The sequence below is a fragment of the Heloderma suspectum genome, chromosome 4 (genome assembly GCF_057233095.1).
Source record: "Heloderma suspectum isolate Gila_16-S chromosome 4, 16-S_ref, whole genome shotgun sequence".
NCBI lineage: Eukaryota > Metazoa > Chordata > Lepidosauria > Squamata > Helodermatidae > Heloderma > Heloderma suspectum.
In genome coordinates this window covers 246,499,967-246,523,520 of record NC_139461.1, presented here as the reverse complement: position 1 = coordinate 246,523,520, position 23,554 = coordinate 246,499,967, and the positions used below count along the sequence as shown (strand labels likewise).

Below are 23,554 nucleotides of genomic sequence, written 5' to 3'. Positions count from 1 at the left end.
GGGAAACACAGGGACCGGAGACAGGAAACACCCCTTGACCGGGGTCACAGTGACAGGCACACCCCTGGGCAGGGCTAGCATACCCGAGGTAAATGCGGGGGTTGGGGCACACAGCAACTATACCGTGGGGAACCTGACTTAAGGAGAAGAATCAGACTTTAAGCAGTCTCAGGAAATCCATTTTTTCCCCTGATAAGCTCCAAGGTGGCTGCTGGATGGCCATGATGTCATGTATCCCTAACAGCCTCAGTGCACAGCCAGCTCAGAGTAAACCGCTGGTGGAAAACCCCCTTTTTTAGTGATCAGACAACTTTATTCAATGCAACTGATATGTGCAGACCAAATTCCCAGTTTGTTACTAAACCACCATTTTGTATCTTGCATCCCATACAAATATAAAATATGAGGTGTCATTGTAATTAAGAACTTTATTAAGAAACAACCCCATCCACTCCTTTCTTTCCTTCCTCCTCCATTCTCCTCAGCCCACATTATCCTCTTTCCCCTTTTCTACTGGCTCCTCTTCAGGGCAAGTGTATAGATAACGGAACTGACTGGCTGCAAAGATAAAACACACTATAAAAATCATGCATTTTTGATGCTACCTCTGAGCACCTCAAAGTCCTCTGCTAGGAGAAGACAGGACTATTGTATCCATTGACAGAGTGAGCTGTGTCATGAGTTGGATTGTGAGGCTGTCTACGCATTAATTATCATTTATTTATTTATTTGCAATATTTATATTCTGCTCCACATCAGAAGAGTTTGGAGCAGTGAACAATAAGGTAAAAGAATAAAACAGCAAGTTAAAAGAGTTAAAACATTTTTTAAAAAGACAAATCCCAATATGGTGGAATTTAATAAACCGCGGCTGGTCATGCAAGGAAGACCTCTTGAAATAACAACGTCTTCAGGAGGCACCAGAAGGAAACACAAATGTTGATGCCTGCCTGACCTCCAAAGGCAGGGAATTCCACAGGAATGGGGCCACCACACTGAAGGCTCTTTTCCTGGTGGACTCCAGCTGGGCCAGAGGTCCATGTGGAACCACCAGGAAAATGCCCTCTGATGACTTCAGTGACTGGGCATGTTGGTAAAGAAGGAGGCGCTCTCTCAGGTATCCTGATCCCAAGTTGTTTAGGGCTTTGTACACTAGTACTAATACCTTAAACCTGGCCGGGGATTGAAAAGGCAGCCAGTGCAGTTCCTTCAGCAAAGGAGTTGCATGCTGAACAGGGGCAGCTCCCGACAACAGCTGAGCTGCTGCATTCTGCATGAGCTCCAGCTTCTGGACCAGCCTTAAGGGCAGCCCCACATAGAGCGCATTGCAGTAATCCAGTCTTGAGGTTAGTAATGCCTGTGCCACCATGGTCAAGCTGTCCCTGTCCAGGCGTGGTCGTAGCTGGCGAACCAGCCGAAGCTTGTAAAAGGCACTCCAAGTCGCCGCAGCCACTTGGGCCTCCAGCGACAATGATGGATCTAGGAGCACCCCCAGACTACGGACCTGATCTTTCAGAGGGAGCGCAACCCCATCCAGAACAGGTAATGCGCCTATCTCCTGGACCCTGGAACCACTCGCCCACAGGGCTTCCATCTTGCCAGGATTCAGCTTCAGTTTATTGGCCCTCATCCAGCCCATTACTGAGTCTAGTCACTGATCCAGGACTTGCACAGCCTCTCCTGATTCAGATATCACAGGGAGATAGAGCTGTGTGCCATCAGCATACTGATGGCATTTAGCTCCAAATCCCCTAATACATATGCCACTTGAAATGTCATCCACATGATGTCTTCTTCATGTCACCCACCCAATGTGTAGCACAACTCCTTCCACATTGACCCAGTTTGCATGTAATGACAAATCCTGAGTTAATTACCCCATGGTTGGTCAGGGCTGCATGGGAGCAAACAAGTATCCTGCTTCCTGCCCACTCACCACTGCATCCAGTTGATAAAACAACCTAGGAATGCTCCCTTCTGGGGTTGTTTGATGGGACATGAGAATCCAGCACCCTAGGTTGGCAAGGGGGAAACAACTGAGAGTTTTAACCCAACAAGAAACTCTGGGTTAAAACTCTGGGTTGTTTCCTCCTCAGCAACCCAGAATTCTCAGTTTGCAAGTCCCACCAAACAAGCCAGGAATGGGGCATCCCTGTGTTGTTTTGTTAGCTGGATAGAAAGCACAAGTGGCAAGTTGATGGGATGCATTGTGCTTACTTGCTGCTGGGAAGCCCTGGCAACCCATGGGTTAGACAACCCATGAATTGTTGTTACATGTGAACTGGGTCTTTTCTCATACTGGCACCATCACTCTGAATGTTCCGTGCTGGTGCTGAAACATTCTATATGATAAGGAAGAATCACACGACAAGTTGTGCTACCTGCGATGGCAACTGTGTGAAGAAGGCCACCACACATTTTAAGCAGCATCCACAGGCTAAATCTGTTATCAGCTCATTCCTAAGCAACTTGTACAAAGATGCTGAGTGAGCAGAAATGCACTCTTACTCTCATGATTCCCCTAAGTAGATTTAACACATTTTTTTTCTGCACTGAACACAGTTGAGAGGGGAAAGTGTGTGTGTGTGATGACTGAAGAAAACTAGATGATACATTCTAAACCATAACTGGCGATTATATCTTATAAAAGTATCATGGGGTTGATGGCCTTGAACCTCCGCTAAAGATTAAAGAATATTAAGATAGCACTTACTTTTCCCTTTGTCTGAAATTATCCCTAGAGATATGGTACATAGGAAACTGTCTGCATTGAGTCAGACCATTTATCTCTCTAACTCAGTATTGTTTACTTTGATGGGCTGCTGCTGTCCAGGTTTCAGTCAGGATTCTTTCCCAGCCCTGCCCGGAGATGCTGGGGATTAAACTCGGAGCCTTCTGCATTCAAGGGATGTGCTCTACCACTACTAAGCCACAGCACACACGCACAATATGGCTCAGGATGGTAGCTGCAAGTTTGTACTGCCTATTGCCTGACGTTTTTACACCTAACCGGAATAAGCAATTATGCAATTCTTACGAACTATAAATAAACATCTTTACAGGATATCAGTGAATAATCCAACTATGTGTGGAAACACAATGCAACGATGCAAAGTTGATACAAGAATATTGGAAGGAACCAACAGCCTTACAAATCCCCTGTAAGCAGGGGAGGCTGGTGGCTTTGCTGTCAGTGGGGCTGTGAATCTGCTCCCGGATTCAGTCAGAACCAGTCAGGACTCTAAAGAAGCTATCCAAGGTGCAGGTCAAATGTACACTGTCTGTTCAAATGAGACAGTATTGATGATTCTCTGTTAGTCAGACTGAGATCACTGTTTTAAAGTACTCAATGAATATATAGGGTTGGATCCAGACTTAGTCACACCTAGAGCAGACCCACTGAAATAAATGACACTTAGGTTAGCCATGACTAATTTAATTTCCATGGATTACAATCGATTTACTCTAAGTCTGAATCCAACCTATATGTTACACTTGTTTTCAAAATGAAGCTTTACAGCAGAATTTCACTATTTCTTCAGTGGTTACATAAAATTTGGCCACATGCTGGGAAAGACTGAAGGCAAAAGGAGAAGGGGACGGCAGAGGATGAGATGGCTAGATAGCATCACCGATGCAATGAATATGAACTTGAGCACGCTCCGGGAGAGAGCGCAGGACAGGAAGGCCTGGCGTGCTATGGTCCATGGGGTCACGAAGAGTCGGACACGACTGAACGACTGAACAACAACAACAGCAGTGCTGATAAATTTGGGGCGTTCCATACCAGCATTTTAGCTTGCTTTTGGCTTGTGAGATAATAATCAGTTCATAATCATCTATTCTGTAGACCAGTGCTTTGACTGGGAAAGTGTGTGTGTGTGTGTGTGTGTGTGTACCTTTGTCCCAACTAAGGGAACATTTCTAAATGCTACAGGGCACAAGATAAGATGTAAATCCATGATCCTTGGCCCAAGTTACAATATCCTGTCAGTGTGCCCAATCAAACATAATACAATTATGCCCCAAACCATCTGTCCTCTAGAGAGGACAGTTTGTTGGTATGAGCTGAAATAATTCCATTCCTGTGAAGAATGTCTTCACTCAAATCAATCAATCCATAAGCATTGCCAACTTAAGCAAGATTACAAGCCAGTTTGTGGATGGATAATACTACTCTGCTCCCACTTTCACATGTAAATTTGTAAAAAGAAAAGAAAAGAAAGAAAGAAAGAAAGAAAGAAAGAAAGAAAGAAAGAAAGAAAGAGCAGCAGCTGTTTCTAATTAAGAACATAAGAAGAGCCATGCTGGATCAGACCAAGGCTCCATCTAGTCCAGCATTCTGTTCACACAGTGACCAACCAGCTGTTGATTGGGAACTCACAAGCAGGGCATGAGCACAACAGCACCCTCCCACCCATGTTCCCCAGCAACTGGTGTACATAGGCTCACAGCCTCTGGTACTGGAGGTAGCACATTGGATGTGAGATCCAATCACAGATCTTCCTTGTCTTGTCTACTTCAGCCATAGCTACACAAACCTTATTCAGAAGTTTTTTCTCCCATCCCCACCATGTGTTTAGGAACATATGCAAGGGGATTGTGTCTGTTGGCCTTGCTTCTATTATTATACACCATGCTGGCCTCACCTCCCCCCCCAACACATCCATTTACAGAGCAGAACATCTGCAAAGGGGCAGCTGTATGTATGTAGGCATTCCATACTAGCCCAAGTCCCAGCTTACCTGGGACCCTCTTTCCACCAATGCGTAGGAGACTGGGCCAGGAGGAAGAGACTGCTGTGCATCTGGGGCCATGTGGCTGTCTAGTAGACCATATGGCAGTTCTGATATGTGTCAGGGTTGGATCTGAGCCCATAGAGTCCCAAAGCAGCTCTGATTCTGAGGAAGAGATACAATCCATGAGAGAGGAACCTGCTCGCTTTTCAGAGGCGCAGCTGGAGGGAGAGCTCCCCTGCTCACATTCCTGGGAGCGACAGTAACCCTGGCATGGAGAGGGAGGGATGACTTGAGCTTCTAGATGTGAGGCGCAGGTGCAGAGACAAGCGAGAGGTTGCAGGCACCGAGAGGAGGTGCTCAGCCTGACTGGTACGACAACAACAGCTGCGCCCCGAGGCCCCACGGGATGGGGGGGACTCTCCCCTCCTACTCCTTAAGTTCAGAGACTTGCTGTGCTTTTCTCCAAATGGAGACCAACTGATGTCCTACTCTTAGATTCCCCTGGTAGGCTGTTCCTTTGTATTTCTCAGTCTCAGGCAATTAGCATCTGTAAGCCTCATTAGGTTGAATGGAAATAAAGCCTTGGAAAGGAGCCCTTTTGTCTGCGTGTTGATCCTGGCTACTGGAGGATTTCAGAAGGCAGCAGAGGCATTCCTGACAATATGCCACACAGGCTCTCTGCAAGCATGGAGGTTTGGAGGAGCCAATCAGCATCACTGGTTAGGTCTGATGGGCAGAGCTCTGGGATGAGAACCAGAGAGAGGAAATCTCCTCTCTGTTCCATGCCCAGGGAATAAAAGGCAGGCTTCTGTGTGTCTCCTGGCAGAGCAGTTTTGGATATCCCCAAGCCACTCTCCCAGAAATGCTCCCACTTGTTCCAGAAATGTTCCATTGCTATGGACTATTGGTTAGCCACTGAGGTGCACAACTGGCGAATATGTTGTCAAAATGTTACACTGTTTTATTTGTTGTTGGCTTGTTCCACCATCACAAGAGTTTAGAAGGGCTGTGGTAGGCATTGGGCCAGATTCAGTCTTGGCGACAAGCCACAGGTGGTCACCCCAACCACAATAAAAGGGGGGCATGCAGGAACCTAAAGGGGAGGAAACAAAGTTACTGGCCAGCTCAGGGGTTGTTTGCTGCTCCCACCCAGAGCACTGGAAAAAGGGGGCCATGTGACTGGTCCACACTGTAACAGGACCCCACTCTCCTGCCTCCCATTATGTGACCCAGCACATGGACTGGGAGGACAACTGGTCAGCAGGCAGGCTTACCAATTCAGGATGGCGTGGGTGGCTGTTTCAGTCAGGGAGTCCAATGCCCATGCCCCTGAGCCATTCCCACCGAGCACCTGCCCCTGCTCGACCCCCCCCGATGCTCGCTGAGCCGTCTGCACTCACCTGGGTCCTGCCCTCCTGCGCCGTGATTGCCATATTACGAAAAAACATGGCCATCACAAAAATGCGCACATATATGCAAAATGGCACCATGAATCACCCATATACACAAGATTACAGACATAAATAGGGTATTTATGCCTGTAATATTGTGTATATGGGCAACTCAGGGCGCCATTTCATGTATAAGTCAGTGTGTGCACTTTTGGGATTGCCATTGGGGGGACAACATAGTGATTGTGGCACAGGAAGACAGGGCCCAGGTGAGTGTAGGCAGCTTGGCAAGTGAGCGTGGGGCTCAAGTGTGGGTCCAGGGGTGCGTTAGTGGGGCAGGGGCTGGGCGAGCGCCCAGAGAACCCAGATGGGGAGGTGCCTGTCCATCCCTTTACTGATTACCTGATCCATGCCCTATGCCATGCCAGACTCTGTAAGCTATAACCAATAAAGTTGTGTCCATATCTAACCCATAGAATTTGAGTCTGTGTGGTTATTTTGCCTTCCTCACCATCCACTACCCAATAGGAAACTGTTGGAGCAATTGGGACCCCTGCGACATTGCCCCCAATGCTGACTAGCTCAGGACTGGTGAAGTTTGCAGGACCGCCTCGGCACATCGTTAAGCTGGAAAAAAGCAAAGCTGTACCACTGACCTGATGCTTGAAGCCAGAATGGGGCTTCCATTCAAGGAAATGTGGTTCCCTAAATCTCACCTTAATATCAAGTGTGAAAAAATGGCGGAAGTACCTGAAATCATGTACGTTGCAGATCAAATGTTTAAATGCATAACCTTGTGCCCCATAGCTGAATTCATCTGTGTGCCTGCTTCATTTTGGGGGTATAGGCGAAAATGGACTTGGTCTTTGGTCTTTTCTGAGATTTGATTTTAATAGTATTCTGTAACAAGAAACACTATTCTATAGTGTTACCTACCACAGCTTCCCAAGGTCGCAGTTCAACATAGACCAATATTTTAGCAAAGAGAAACTTGGAGTTATATTCTTGATTTTTTGTGGACCACAATTAAATCAAAATTAATTCTTCCCAGGCTTACGTAGGTACTTAACACATCAACTGTGATTATTCATTTACTCTTCATTACTTCTTAAAATGAACAGTTCTCATGGAAACTGATTATGCTTGGGTTTCTTGATATCTTATCATTGCTTTTCTTTGCTAATAGCAAAGTTTTCCAGAGCCAAATTCTATTACTCCACTTTTTAAATACCAAGGACACAATGTTTAAAAAAAATTCTAACAAAGGAAATGGATTACTATCACCCATAAGAATCCAGAAAGTGTAAATATTGGGTGTATGTGTTGATATAGAACATTAAGAATAAACAGATTAGTAACCAGAGGACGTTGGCCCTGAATATAAAAGTAGGGCACAGCAGCCAAAATTGTGCTGTTGTGGACAGGATTTCTGACTTCTCTAATAGATCTCCTCAGTCAAGAGACACTGAGCACCATGAAGTGGTTGATCCTAGTATTGGCTTATCTCCACCTGTCAGAGGGTCTGGAGAGGTGAGTACCCCACCTATGGGCATGAATGAGATGGAAATACCACTGGTATAATGCAAGGCATATGTTTTCAGCCAATGTTTCATGGCAAAACCATGTTCTTATCTTTCCGTGGCAAAGTTAAACTTCGCTTTCCAAGCTTTGTGAATGTATTCATCCTTCACAGACCTCCCTGCTTTGAGTTGCAAGTAGATGATCGGCTATTAAAGTTCTCAATGCCAAAGAACAGGAGAGTTGATGAACAAACTGGACATAAGGTAGAAATAATGAAGGGTAAAGAATATTCTTGCTGTCTCCTCCTAAGATCTTTTCATCCTGCGCAGAATCATTCTGAAGAAAGGGAAATCCGTTCGGGAGATCATGGGTGAGAAAGGACTGAAGGTGAACCAGCCTGTTGATCCTGCATTGAAATACCACTGGAATGAATACAATGTTGCTTATGAACCAATGACCAATTACTTGGAAGTGAGTATTAAAAACAACCAAAACCCTCTCTTCTTCTCCTTATCATGCCTTTCTTCCTTTCAATCCAACAGAGCCTTGTGACTGCAGCATTTCTGTCTGTTCCTTTGTTTTTTCCATGCCCTCAGTACATCATGATTACTCCTCTCAGAGCCAGTTCACATGTCCCTTTCAATGCATGATGAGGTTGAATGGTGATGGCATTGTTTGATCACTTCATCTCTCTGCCTTTTGTTGAGGAGTTGAGGGGAAAAGTGAACTCGCTTGCCCATTGATGTTGAGCTCAGCAAGTGATGATAATGCAACCCAAGGACCCACCTACCAGGCTGCCAGCTTCAGGTTGAGCACTCGTTTCTGTGTTCTCAGAGGTCCATATGATTCTCTCTCTCTCTTATTAATATATGTGTCTACCTTTTTGAAGGGTGCCTTAATAAAAGACAACTTAAATAGGTCAAGTTCACCTTTTCTTCTGAGCAGGAAGCATTAGGGCTCCATAGTATCTTCTCTACTGATTGATGTTCGCTGTCTGTTCATTCCAATATACTAAGTGTGCAATCCTATATTAACTTAAGTGGGAGTACGCCCCACTGAACTAAATGGGGTTTATTTCAGAATAGGGATGTATCAGATTGTACTTCAAGAATGATCAGCTGTCTGAAGCCAGGCTCTTGAAAGGACTTGAAGCCAAAGTGTTGCTTCATGTGTTCGGCTCAGCAGTTCCCACTACATAAGAGGCAAGCCACCATTCAGGGCTTTTGTAATGGCCTTTCCCTTTAGAAATAGGAAATGCTGGAGTGAAGACAGCAAGCAAAGCTTTGCCTGTATGGATATGTCTTTTCTTTGAATCCCAGGATGAGCAAAGTTCATCTCAGCAAAGTGAAATAGATTTTGATCCTGCTCTCGCATAGTCTTACCACTGACCGCCTATATGATCTTGGAACAGTGTCGCTTACATGCTTTATGGGATGCATAAAAGTTCATTCTTCATATCTAAAAAGTTATTTTGAGATCCTGAGTAAAGATGCAGGAAAGGTATTAAAATATTTTAAAAAGAAAAGGCTAAAATTCATATTAACGTAATACATTTATTAGGCCAACTGCGCCGTATTTTCTGACCTTTGTTGTTGCTGTTGTTCAGTCGTTCAGTCGTGTCCGACTCTTCGTGACCCCATGGACCATAGCACGCCAGGCCTTCCTGTCCTGCGCTCTCTCCCGGAGTGTGCTCAGGTTCATATTCATTGCATCGGTGATGCTATCTAGCCATCTCATCCTCTGCCGTCCCCTTCTCCTTTTGCCTTCAGTCTTTCCCAGCATCAGGGTCTTTTCCAGGGAGTTTTCTCTTCGCATTAGGTGGCCAAAATATTGGCGCTTCAGCTTCAGTATCTGTCCTTCCAAGGAGCACTCCGGGTTGATTTCCTTTAGGATGGACTGATTGGACCTCCTTGCAGTCCAGGGGACTCGTAAGAGTCTTCTCCAGCACCACAGTTCGAAAGCATCAATTCTTCGGCACTCAGCCTTCCTTATAGTCCAGCTCTCACAGCCATACATTACTACTGGGAAAACCATAGCTTTGATTAGACGGACCTTTGTTGGCAAGGTGATGTCTCTGCTTCTTACTGTGCTGTCTAGGTTTGCCATAGCTTTCCTCCCAAGGAGCAAGCGTCTTTTAATTTCATGGCTACAGTCACCATCTGCGGTGATCTTGGAGCCCAAGAAAGTAAAATCTGTCACTCCTTCCATTTCTCCCCCTTCCATATGCCAGGAAGTGATAGGGCCAGATGCCATGATCTTCGTTTTTTTAATGTTGAGTTTCAAACCAGCTTTTGCACTCTCCTCTTTCAACCTCAACAAGAGGCTCTTTAGATCCTCTTCGCTTTCTGCCATTAGGGTGGTATCGTCTGCATATCGGAGGTTGTTGATAATTCTCCCGGCAAGCTTAATTCCGACCTCTGATTCATCCAACCCGGCATTTCTCATGATGTACTCTGCATATAAGTTAAATAAGCAGGGTGACAATATGCAGCCTTGTCGTACTCCTTTCCCAATTTTGAACCACTCGGTTGTTCCATGTCCGGTTCTTACTGTTGCTTCTTGACCCTCGTACAGGTTTCTCAGGAGACAGGTAAGGTGGTCTGGTAATCCCATCACTTTCAGAATTTGTCACAGTTTGTTGTGATCCACACAATCAAAGGCTTTAGCGTAGTCAATGAAGCAGAAATAGACGTTTTTCTGGGATTCTCTTGCTTTCTCCATGATGCAGCGAATGTTGGCGATTTGATCTCTAGTTCCTCTGCCTCTTCGAAACCCAGCTTGTACTTCTGGTAGTTCTCGGTTCGCATACTGCTGAAGGCTAGCTTGTAGGATTTTGAGCATCACCTTGCTGGCATGTGAAATGAGCGCAATTGTGCGGTAGTTTGAACACTCTTTGGCGTTGCCCTTCTTTGGAATTGGAATGTAAACTGACCTTTTCCAGTCTTGCAGCCATTGCTGAGTGTTCCAAATTTGTTGGCATATTGAATGCAGCACTTTAACAGCATCATCTTTTAGGATTTTAAATAGCTCAGCTGGAATACTGTCATCTCCGCTAGCTTTGTTGTTACTAATGCTTCCTAAGGCCCACTTGTCTTCACTCTCGAGGATGTCCAGCTCAAGTTCAGTGACCGCACTATCATGGCTATCAAGGATATTACTATCATGGCTATCAAGGACATTAAGATCTTTCCTGTATAGTTCTTCTGTGTATTATTTCCACCTCTTAATCTCATCTGCTTCTGTGAGGTCCCTGCCTTCTTTGTCCTTTATCATGCCCGTCTTTGCACAAAACGTTCCCTTGAGATCTCCAATTTTCTTGAAGAGATCTCTAGTCTTTCCCATTCTGTTGTTTTCCTCGATTTCCTTGCATTGTTCATTTAAGAAGGCCTTCTTGTCTCTCCTTGCTATTCTCTGGAACTCTGCATTCAGTTGGATATATCTTCCCCTTTCTCCCTTGCTTTTCGCTTCCCTTCTTTCCTCAGCTACTTGTAAAGCCTCATCAGACAGCCACTTGGCTTTCTTGCATTTCTTTTTCTTTGGGATGGATTTCGTTGCTGCCTCCTGAACAATGTTACGGACCTCCGTCCATAGTTCCTCAGGCACTCTGTCTATCAGGTCTAATCCCTGAAATCTATTCCTCACCTCCACTGTATATTCATAAGGGTTGTGATTTAGGTCATACCTGAATGGTTTAGTGGTTTTCCCTACGTTCTTCAATTTCAGCCAAAATTTTGCAATAAGAAGCTCATGATCTGAGCCACAGTCAGCTCCAGGTCTTGTTTTTACTGACTGTATGGAGCTTCTCCATCTTTGGCTGCAAAGTACATAATCAATCTGATTTTGATATTGACCATCTGGTGATGTCCATGTGTAGAGTCGTCTCTTGTGCTGTTGGAAAAGAGTGTTTGCTTTGATCAGCGTGTTCTCTTGGCAAAACTCTATTAGCTTTTGTCCTGCTTCATTTTGTACACCAAGGCCATGCCTGCCTGTTATCCCGGTGATTTCTTGACTTCCTACTTTAGCATTCCAGTCCCCTATGATGAAGAGGACATCTTTTTTTGGTGTTAGTTCTAGAAGGTGTTGGAGGTCTTCATAGAACCGATCAACCTCAGCTTCTTCGGCATCAGTGGTTGGGGCACAGACTTGAATTACTGTGATGTTGAATGGTTTGCCTTGGATTCGTACTGAGATCATTCTATCATTTTTAAGATTGTACCCCAGTACTGCTTTTCCCACCCTTTTGTTGACTATGAGTGCTACTCCATTTCTTCTAAGGGATTCTTGGCCACAATAGTAGATATGATGGTCACCTGAATTAAATTCGCCCATTCCTGTCCATTTTAGTTCGCTGATTCCCAAGATGTCGATGTTGAATCTTGCCATCTCATGTTTGACCACCTCCAGCTTACCTTGATTCATTGATCTAACATTCCAGGTTCCTAAACAGTATTGTTCTTTACAGCACCGGATTTTCTTTTCACCACCAGACACATCCACAGCTGAGTGTCCTTTCGGGTTTGGCCCAGCCGCTTCACTCTTTCTGGCGCTACTTGGAAATACCCTCTGCTCTTCCCCAGTAGTATATTGGACACCTTCTGACCTGAGGGGCTCATCTTCCGGCGTCATATCTTTTAGCCTTGTGATACGTTCCATGGGGTTTTCTTGGCAAGAATACTGGAGTGGGTTGCCATTTCCTTCTCCAGTGGACCACATTTTGTCAGAACTCTCTGCCATGACCTGTCCGTCTTGGGTGGCCCTGCATGGCATAGCTTATGGCTTCACTGAGTTACGCAAGCCCCTTCGCCACAACAAGGCAGTGATCCATGAAGGTTTTCTGACCTTAGTTGGCCTAATAAAGATATTTTGCTAATATTTTTTTCTTTTTGTCCAACATAGCTATCTTCCCTTTTTGTGTGACCTGGAAAATATTTAAAGGTATTGTGGTATCTCCTATCTTACCAACATTTTCATCTGACAGTATACCTACTTTGGAGAAATCAGTATAGGGACTCCACCACAGAACTTTCTGGTTGCCTTGGACACTGGATCTTCCACTCTATGGGTGCCTTCTGTGTATTGTAAAACCAAGGCCTGCTGTGAGTACAAAAATGATTTTTTTTGTTTGTCTAATTGATTGTATTTAGGGGACATATTGATTTTGTTTAAAATAGTTACACTGATTGCATTTGCTGAACATGTGTAGTGCAGCTTTTGCACTAGCTGATTACTGCAACAGATATATTTAAGAGAAGTAGGTACAAAAATTGGGCAAATAGAATGTGGGGGTCTGAAGTTATCTGGCTCTAACATTTATTATGCGTAATCATGCAAGGTCTCTTGTACTATGTCTCAGATATAATTATTCACTTCCTGGATTATTTTTAACCGCAGAACTTTTAAAATTCATCTCATAGACTATCAGTTATATTTTATTAATTTATCATCTGTATCCTGCTTTTCCTCCTATGACCTCATGGGGTTACCCCACTTTTGTCTTATAACAATCCTGTGAGGTAGGCTAGGCTGAGAAATGGGGCCTGGTCAAAATTACCTAGTGAGCTTCATAACTAAGTCCTGATTTGAATCCAGGTCTTCCTCAACCAGCATTGGATCCACTCTATTACACTGGCCTTCTAATGAGAAGTAGATGTTGTAAAGACATACTGGTGTTGAGTGTGCTTCAAATCATTTTGAAACTATCAGGGTTGCCCTTTTGTCCACAACTTGGACCATCTTGAGCTAACTGCAGTAAAAACGAAGCTTCTTGTGTATGTCTTTTTGAGAGATGCCCCTCTTTAACTCCTTCTCTCAGTTCAGTGGGAATAAATTAAGCTTTGCCAGGTGTAGCGTGTTCCTTCGTCATGAGAGAATGAATGAAAGGGTGGGCCAGGCATGTTGTAAGCTAAGCATGGAGGGGTGTATGTGGTACATAATGCACACAAATGGACATCTTTCATTGCTACATGGAGAGAAAATGTACGACCTTTCTTTCCTTTCTCTTTTCACTGCAGCTAACCACAATGTGTTCAACCCTAGTACGTCGTCTACTTACTCCAAAAACGGACAGACCTACCTCCTGCGTTATGGGAGTGGTAGCTTGACTGTGATGCTAGGCTATGATACTGTGCGGGTAAGTGAGTTTTGACCAGGTAGAGTCAGCCATCTTTAACTGAGCTGCCTTCTGGGCATTTTCAAACTATGTTCAAGACCATCAGGAGCAGCTTATGGGATAAGAACGCTCCTGTGTAGAATCCAGCATTGCATTTGCATTTACTTAACAAGTACAAAAGAAGGGGTTCTATGACGTAGCATCAAATTACGGAATTTGTGACATAAGCTGCTCAAAGTCTGTTTTTCCAATTAATTCACTAAAGTTGCGATCCTATGCATATTTAGAAAGAAAAAAGTCCTACAATTCCCAGCTGACTGGGGAATGTTGAGAATTGTAGTACTTTTTTCTGTCTAAACATGCATAGGATTGTGCCCTAGAGCTGTGAACCTGATTCTACCAGGAAAGTGTGCCCCAGGCATTTCCCCAGGTAACCATTTCACCTAATCCATCATCACCAACAACACTGTTTTATCCTGATTGAGTTTAAATTTGAAACTGCGATCCTATGCACACTTAAATGGGAGTAAGTCCCATTAAATTCATGTATAGGACTGCATTGTAAGTTTCTTTGGTACATTTTACATCAAATCCATTATCTTCCCAACTGGGTCACATTCTCTCTCTATTCTATGTTATTCCTCAACGAATTTGAATTGTCTGTCCTTAGTTACTGGTGGGTGATTCTTGAATTTCAAGTGAAATTCAAGGGCCTAATTGCTGTCATGCATCAAACTGCAGGTGAAGTTCATTTTTTCTTGTTTCTCTCCCAGATCCAGAATCTTGTCGTTCAGAACCAGGACTTTGGCCTCAGTTTGAATGAGCCCACCAATCCCTTCTACTACGCCAGTTACGATGGGATTTTGGGCTTGACGTATCCTTCCCCAGATGTGGGGGGGTCATACACAGTCTTGCAGCAGTTGCTGAGACAAAATCAGCTTTCTGAACCTGTCTTCAGCTTCTATTTCTCACGGTAAGATCCTCAAATTTATATTTGTACTAGGGTTTACATACATGATCATGCTTTACACCACCTAGAAGAGTTTATCTGGTAGAAACAAACTACTACCATTATTCTATGGTTCCATCCCTACTGTCACAAATAAAATCAAGACTGACATTCCAGTTATGAGCTGTACTGAAAAACAGAGAGAAAATCCCATTCTAAGAAAGAGATTTTAAAAATCATCCCAGGGGTTACAATCATTGTGGCAATTAAAACATATGTCAGGGGTTATTTTTCTCAAACTGTGATGGTATGCTCAAGATTACCTAATGGCAATCAAGTCCCATCTTGGCCTTAACGCACTGTAACCACCCTCTTGACCTCAAAATTGGAGTTTTCCCCAGCCATTGAATCCAGGCTCGTCAGTACAATGAGAACTTGATCCATGTGGGGGACAGGGATGGGACACGTGGTTATTCAGGATTAGTTAATCTGGAACAATCTGGAACAATGTGTTCCATTGGTCTCTTCTGTCTTATCTGTTTTCTGCTCTCCTTGCACATTTTCTCTGTTCCTCTGTGGTGTCAGACTATGCATATAGACCTGAATCAAATGAATAATTATAGCTAACTTTGACTGTTTTGTCCATTTTTCCCCCCACCAGCCAACCAACTGTTCAATATGGAGGAGAACTTATCTTGGGAGGTGTTGACAATCAACTGTTCACTGGGGAACTTTCCTGGGCACCTGTCAGCAGTGGGCCTTACTGGCAGATTGGTATTGACGAGTAAGTGATATACACAATTTCCATTTCATTTGTATCTGACCTACATTTTCTGCCTTGAGCTCCTGTTGCTGTGCCAGCCTTTTGGCATAGTGGGATACCCTCTTGTTTTCCGCTTTAAAATGTTGTGTGGGGAGGGAGGGGGGGAGGGGAGAGATGTCTGCTCATGCATAGGAAATGCACCTTCAAAGAAGCAGAAGCTTGATCCAGCCAAAGGTAGGCACTTGGAAGTACCATTATTTTCATGGGGAGAGTTAAGCATAATGAATAATAAAATAAAAATAAGTGCCAAAAAGTCACAAAATGGTAGGCAAAGCTGCAGCGGGCTGGGGGTAGCCTTGCTGATGTTCAATGGTATTTAAAAATTACAGGCAACATGAGTGCTGCTGTGCTTGTGTGTTACAGCGGAGTAACATTCAGCTTTTAAAGAAGTAAAATATTAGTAACACAATGAAGCAGTTGGGGACTGGTGAATGCGTTTTGTCTCTGTGCACTAGTGATGTCACAGGCACAGTTCACCAGGGAACACTGAGACTTATACAACCGAGGTGCACAGAGTAGTCTTAAATAACTGCAGTTGATTCACCAGGTGGATTTTTTATAAACAAACCTCCAGCAAGAAGATATTGCAGTTTGAATGTGAGAAAAATGCAATATTCCTGCGATCGACAGCCTACACGTAGGAAAAGAAATAAGAACTATATATTCTCTCTGTCGCACACATACGTCCGGAAAGGCCTTATGACAGACAAGAAGCAAGGAAGCACTCACTGTGCCAGCCTCACTCTTTTGCATGCGGCCACTGTGCTCGTAGGGATGGCGGAGAATTTCTCCCCGAAACTTCGGGGGGCCGAGCGCCAACGTGTTCGGCCCCCCGAACAAGTTTCGGGGAGAAATCCTCCGAACCCCCCCGCCCCCCGCACTCCCCCCGGGACGGGACTTACCTTCACCTAATGTCCCTCCCGGTGGCGGGTCCGGCCGGCGGTTCGGCAGGTGTTCGAGCGGGGCGGGAGCGACAGCCGGTCTTTTGACCGGCTGCCGCCGCCGCCATTGCAATCAAAGAAAAAAAAAACGCCCCCTGATAGGCTACGTGACGATTCATGTAGCCTACCACGGCTAGATTTGCAAAGTCAGCCGTGATAGGCTACGTCAATCGTCACGTAGCCTATCACGGGTGACTTTAAAAAAAAAAAAGCGCGTACGGATAATGGCGGCCCCCATAGGGAGCCGCCATTCCCGTTCCTTATTTGGTCGCCGTAGTCTACGTAAACATTTACATAGACTACAGCGACTAAATAAGGAACGCGAATGGCGGCTCCCTATGGGGGCCGCCATTAGTGTACGCGCTTTTTTTTTTTTTTAAGTCACCCGTGATAGGCTACGTGATGATTGACGTAGCCTATCACGGCTGACTTTGCAGATCTAGCCATGATAGGCTACGTGAATCGTCACGTAGCCTATCAGGGGGCGTTTTTTTTTTTTTTTAACTTTCGCGTTCGCTGCCGGGCGAGGCGGGAAGCCTCCTCCCCAGCCTGAATTTCGGCCGGGGCGAGGCGGGAAGCCTCCCCCCCCGGCCTGAACTTCGCGGGGGGAGCAGCGAAGCGCCTCCCCCCCACCGCGAACGTCCTTTGACGACAGGTAAGGGACTTTCGTCCACCCCTACTGTGCTGTCGATTCTGCATGGGGGGAGGGCGCCCCAACACACATCTACAGAGGCAAATCCATGCAAGCCTGTTGACAGCACAATCCTAAACATAGTTATTCAGAAGGACGCCCTACTGAGTTCAATGAGAATGCACTCTCAGGTAAGTGTGCATAAGACTGCAACCTCATTGTCTCAACATATACTCCGGAGTTTGAGGAGTACATGGAAGATTCACACACACCATATATGATGAGATTATTTATTTATTTATTTATTTATTTATTTATTACATTTATATCCCACCTTTTTTCCTCCTTAAGGAACCCAAGGCGGCCTCCATTTTTATCTTCACAACAACAACCCTGTGAGGTGGGTTGGGCTGAGAGTCTGTGACTGGCCCAAAGTCACCCAGTGAGCTTCCATGGCCAAGTGGGGACTAGAAACTGGATCTCCTGATTCCCAGTCCAACACTCTAGCCACTACCCTCCTGTTAGAAAGGCAATCAGCAGAGAAAAACAAAAGGCAAACCAGAATGGGCGTTTACCAGTCCCACATGCACACAGGACAATAAAAGGAGACCTCACTCTTCAGTGAAGAAAAGTTTTACTCACAAGTATTCTTGCATATACAATGCCAGTACAGCATAGAGTTTCAAAAGGAGCTTGTTCAGTACATGTTGTGTTCCATTACACAGGCAGAAGAGAGAGAGCAAAACACACGTGCTCCCAGAGAGAGGGGAGGAGCAAAAGGAAGAAATCACAGGAAACCACACTGTCAGCTATAGAGATCCTAGGGCCAGCTGTGGTCTACATTCTAGGGATGTCGCAGAATTTCTCCATGAATCTCCGGGAGGCTGAATGCCAATGCATTCGGCCCCCCAAAATTGGTGGAGAAACGGTCTGCCACCCGCCCGCCACCCCCTGGGATGGGACTTACCTCATGTGAATGTCCCTCGCGGCGGCGGGTCCCGGTGGTGGCGGTGCGGCAGCGGCGGCAGCGTGGCGGCAGCGCGGCGGCAGCGTGGTGGCGGTGGCCGGTCTTCCGACTGGCTGCCGCTGCCGCCATTTCCAAGTAAAAAAAAATTTAAAAATGATAGGCTATGTAAAGATTTACGTAGCCTATCACGGCTAGATTTTCAAAAACCACCATGATAGGCTACATAAATCTTTACGAAAATAAGGGCAACGCGAATAGCATTGCCCTTATTTTCACCGTAGTCTACGTAAATCTTTACGTAGACTACCCATGCCAAAATAAGGAACGCATATGGCGGCACCCATGGGTGCTGCCATGTGCGTACGTGCTTTTTTTTTTCCCCCCCTAAAGTCAGCCGTGATAGGCTACGTAAATCTTTATGTAGCCTATCACTTTTTTTTTTTTTTTACTTCTTCCCCACAAAAGAACTTTCGCGGCCGGAGAGGCAGGGCGCTCCCCCCCCGGCCAGAATTTCGGCGGGGAGGGGCGGGGCGCCTCCCCCCCGGCCAGAATTTCGGCAGGGAGGGACGGGGCACCTCCCCACCCGCCAAGAATTTCCGGGGGAGAAACGGAGCGCCTCCCCCCCACCGCGAAGCAAGCTGCGGGACCAGGTAAGGGACTTTCGTCCATCCCTACGTACATTTATTCCCATGAACTAACTAAATGCAACACTGCCCCCTTCCAGTAACTTGCAGACAAAGTTGCAATATTCCCAACAATACGAAGCTGTCTGATACAGAATCAGGACGCTAGTCTATTTTACTTAGTATTTTTTTACACTGACGGGTATCGGCTCTCCAGCATTTCTAGGAAAGATGTTTCCAAGCTCTTGGTATCATATTCCTGTGGTTTTTAATGTTTAGAATTTGGTTTTCAAGGTGTATCATTATGCCTGGAAAATGAGAAACTGGATGGAGCTGAAAAAATTCCCCTTGCTTTCTAATATCAGTATTTATAGGTGGCATTGATCCAGAATGAAGGAACAACTTTGGATGGTAGCCTATGTGAGGTCTCTGTATTTAAGTGTTCTGTTAGTTAATTGCCATATGTCGAGGTTAAAGACCCTCAAGCACTGTGATTAATGCATATTAATAGATCTGCTCCTTTCAACCAGCATCCAATTTATTCATTTGGTGCTAAATTTGCGTGGTGATACGCTTTGCTCTTGTTGCCTGTATAGGTTTGCCATCGGGAACAAGGCTACTGACTGGTGCAGTCAAGGCTGTCAGGGAATTGTGGACACTGGAACGGTTCTGCTTACTGTCCCATGGCAGTACTTAGTGCATTTCCTTGAGGCCGTGGAAGCTCATTACGATGGCGCAGTAAGTAGAGGAGGGAGCCTTGGAGAGCTTCTGAGGGCATCTGAAAGTATTTCTGCAAGTCGCCCATCATCACAGGGGAAGGAGGTGTGCTATCATCTCCCACCTGAAAACTGGACAAAGTGAATGAAATAAGTTACACCCAGAATCAAAGGCCTAATCGACTGAATGATGCAGACTTCTGCTCGTCTAACATTTGTGACTTTCCTGGAGGCATCCTGGAGTAGCTCCTCTTGAAATGAGAATACTGGACTAGATAGACCTTCATCTAATCCAGCCAGACAATACCACATATGTTCTTATATCTGTGAGCAAGGCAGCCAGTGAAGGTGCTGTACATTCATTCATTTATTACATTTGTATACCCCTCAATAGCCAAAGCTCTCTGAGCAGTTTACATTAAGGTTACATTAAAAACCTTAAAATACAATATTGTACATATTATAAAAACTGTTTGCATACAAACATGCAATCAGACAGCGCACGTGCACACACACACATCTCTAAGCCATTTCAACAATCAATGATAAGAAATCCAGGGCCTGAATTAAAAACATTATCATATGCTGCCAAATGCCCGAGAACAGATGAAGGTCTTAATCTGGTACCAAAAAGATAACTATGTTGGCGACAGGCAGGTCTTGCTGGGGAGATTGTTCCATAATTGGGGGGCCTCTACCAAGAAGGCCTTGCCCTTATTTCCACCTTCCAAGCCTCCCTCAGAGGAGGGAGACATCTGGAGGAGGGCCTTAGATGATGAGCGTAGGTAGGATACAGGTACATTCATAGGCCTGCTAAGTGAATTAACAATAAGGCTTTGGTTCTCTAGACTGCCCTGAAAGTTCTTTTTTAAAAAATCAGTCTGTTTTCTGGTGGGGATGTAATGTAACCAACCTCTCCTATAGCCAACTCACAAAGTTAACTTTCTCTTTGTATGTTTTTTTTTCACAGTATCAGGTGAATTGTGACACCATCCAGAACATGCCCACCATCACTTTCGTCATTAATGGAGTCCAGTTCCCATTGCCTCCCTCGGCCTATGTTTCCAATGTATGTATACTTTCTTACTTAGCTGAATCCTGTAGTGCAGGGATGGGTAACTTCAAGTGACCCAGGGGCCAAATTCCAGCCCTGGGACCCCACCCCCCTACAGGCCACACTCTTGCCACCACCACCGAACTTGGTGGTGTGGCAGGAGGAAAAAATGGTAGTTTGCCACTGAAATAATATTGGCCTTTCTAAGGCTCTGTAGTGGTTTACTGATTAATTTTGATGGCGAGCAGCCAATATTTTTTACTGGCAATGCTGTGAGGACCACAGAAGTGTGTGTGTGTGGGGGCGCACAGGCAGCCTGCAGGCCATATGTTGCCCATCTCTGCTGTAGTGCATACTTCAAACCAGGGATGAGGAACCTCCTGCCTGAGCCCGGATGCAGGCCCCAGGAGTTCCCATCTGGCTGAAGTGATCAGGTTGCTTACTGATTGAATTGCTTAGAATTGCACTGTGTTAAGTATGCTTGGTAAGAAAATGTCAAAATGGGTAAGAATTACACCTGGCCCTACCCACTTTGCTTTCCCTCTCTATGGCCCTGCCCTGTGCCCTTAGCTCCACCCACTGCTGGAATGTGGCCCCCAAGACCCTTCCCAAAAACTTTGATACCCCTGCTTTAAACCATGCCAATTTGAGTTTCCACACCTAAATAAATGTCTGGTGTTTGTGGCAATATCATTAAGCTCCCTCTGTTCTTGATAACAGTTGGCTTCTGTTTAAGAGGCAGGGAGTCAACTTGACTCTAAAATACTCAGGGTTGGTATTTCTTTGCTCAGGAAAGTTATTGTGATGGTACCTGGCCATTTTTCTCCTGGCTTTCTCATGTGGTCATCTTTTTGAGGCCATTTACCTTGCCATTATCTCTCATTGCCATCTGCATTACTTTCTGGATTTCCAGATGTAAAAATCTTTCCAAAGTCTCATCGGCTCTGGCTTTTTTCACTAGAAGCAAGAGTACATAGGAAGCTGCCTTATACTGAGCCAGACCATTGGTCCATCTAGCCCAGTACTGTCAACACTGACTGGCAGCAGCGGCTCTCCAGGGTTTCAGGCAGAATTCCTTCCTAGCCCTACCTGGAGATGCCGGGCATTGAACTTGGGACCTTCTGCATGTTAGCGTGCTAGTATTATTGTTGGCCCTTTCTGTAATGCAGTCAGCTCTGGCCCTGCACAGGCTGAAGGTGGCTGTTATATAAACGGTCAGATACACACTGGAGCACATGTGATGTGGATCTAACCCCCATAACATGCCCTTGCAAACAAGCCCCAGACAATTACACTCTCAGTGATATGGTGACAGAAAGGAGAAACAGAGTTAGACAGTTGTGTGCTTGACATGTGGTCTGATTAGGACCTGAAGCCAGACTTCTTACAAATATGCTTTGTGTAATCTATTCCCCCCGACAGAGCTGTTTCTTTTTTTTTCTTTCACAGAACAATGGCCATTGTATAGTTGCAGTTGAGCCCACCTATGTGCCTTCCCCAAATGGGCAGCCTCTATGGATCCTGGGTGATGTCTTCCTTAAGCAGTATTATTCTGTCTTCGACATGGCCAATAACAGGGTGGGCTTTGCACCATCAGCCTAGAAAAGATGAAGCCCATTCTCTATCTGGATGAACAGTGCTGATCTTAGACTCTGACAGAATATTTCTAAATTCAGTTTTTACAGCAAATTGCAGTTTTCCTAACTTTATACAGATGGTCTGCCTTAGATAATGAGCTTTTCTACATGAGGCATTTATTGTGCACTTGTCATTCCCTACTCACAGTTGTTTATGGGTTCTTTAGATGACAATGTGAGCCTCCAGTTTCACTTCTATTTGTAAACAGCACTTTCCATGAGTTTAGAGCAGGGAAAATGGGGTATTATTTCTGATTGGCAAAAGAAAGCACAATGTCCTCCTGTGCTTTTGCACTATTCCACTATACCACAGTGCCACCTAGTCGTTATGCAGCAGGAAAGCAAACACTCCTCGTGCAGTGCTTGGATCTCAATTCTGAGATGAAACCAAAAGTACATGCAGTGGATTAGCAGCCTCGAGTAGAAAAAAAGCCCTGGATCTAATCCATTCCCTTTGGATCCATTGCTACACAGAAATAAACTCTAAAATGCCAATTTGCTGCTTGCGATATAGATTGCAGAAAGACCTACAGTTTCTTTTAGGACTGACACAGACAATTCTTTTGAGATTTTTATGAGTCTTTAGTCACTTTTCCAATCTTAAAATCATGAGTTCTGATGAATGCCCATTACAGTCGGTGATGGAATTTGGAGCACTTATTCTAACTATGGATAACCTAGGAGGACCAATTTCCCTCTTGGAGCTAGCTCCTCTCATCAGAACATCAAGTTTTAGATTTTTAGCACTTTAGTTGATGAGAGAAGCTTAAAATATTGTTATGGGCACCCCACTTCTTTGAATGGTGAGAAGTCCTGAGGTGCAGTGCTGGCCCAAGTGTGTGTGTGTGTGTGTGTTTGGAAGGAGGTCACTGGTAGAGATGGTTGAGAAATTTGTTTGTATCAGTTCGTTTTTGAACAGTATTTATCCAGTTTGCATCTCCCAGAACAAAACACAGACCTGAATGCAATCTGCGGCTTGAAGTCACATTTCTCAGCTTGCAATGTGATCTGCATAATAAAAAAAGGGCATTTGAAAAATGGGTACGTTCGAAAAGTGCACTTGAAAAATAAATGCATACATTTGAAAAATGTGCACGAACATACTTTAATCAATAAGACAAAATGCATACATTTGAAAAATGTGCACAACTGATGCATACATTTATGAAAATGTGCTAAAATATGCATGAATTTTCATGTGAAAACTCCCCACAAAGCTTGCAATCTGATACGGATGCAAGTTGGAATGAACTTCAAGGTAGAAATCGGAGAACCTTGACAAGCTTCAGTTTTGCTGATTTGCACATCTCTAGTCGCTCGAGTCGAGACTACATTTTAAAAACTGATTAAAATTTACAAGTGCTAGTATTTGCTGTTAAAACAAAAATAGTATTCTACCCAACCTGGTATGTGAACAATTATTATTCCAATAAACAATAGAAGTTGACCACTT

The 23,554-nt window shown here is 44.8% G+C and overlaps 1 protein-coding gene across 2 annotated transcripts; it reads left to right on the top strand.

Moving 5' to 3' along the window:
- Positions 1-7,604: 7,604 nt before the first annotated feature.
- Positions 7,605-23,554, top strand: LOC146348438 (pepsin B-like). 2 transcript variants are annotated; one of them, XM_084848324.1, is made up of 9 exons: positions 7,605-7,660; positions 7,981-8,122; positions 12,630-12,747; positions 13,663-13,781; positions 14,534-14,733; positions 15,371-15,493; positions 19,291-19,432; positions 20,381-20,479; positions 21,914-23,554. In XM_084848324.1, the coding sequence occupies exons 1-9, from the start codon at positions 7,605-7,607 to the stop codon at positions 22,064-22,066; spliced, it is 1,152 nt and encodes a 383-aa protein (XP_084704450.1). In that variant the 3' UTR covers positions 22,067-23,554. The 2 variants fall into 2 exon arrangements, with proteins under 2 accessions (XP_084704450.1, XP_084704451.1); XM_084848325.1 differs by having other exon boundaries at positions 20,387-20,479; positions 21,914-22,066.

Excerpts from the sequence above, each read along its gene's own strand:
- LOC146348438 (XM_084848324.1), top strand. The coding sequence starts at position 7,605 with ATGAAGTGGTTGATCCTAGTATTGGCTTATCTCCACCTGTCAGAGGGT. Across the intron at positions 13,782-14,533 it reads TAGGCTATGATACTGTGCGG|ATCCAGAATCTTGTCGTTCA; the intron begins GTAAGTGAGTTT and ends TTTCTCTCCCAG. Across the intron at positions 20,480-21,913 it reads CCTCGGCCTATGTTTCCAAT|AACAATGGCCATTGTATAGT; the intron begins GTATGTATACTT and ends TTTCTTTCACAG.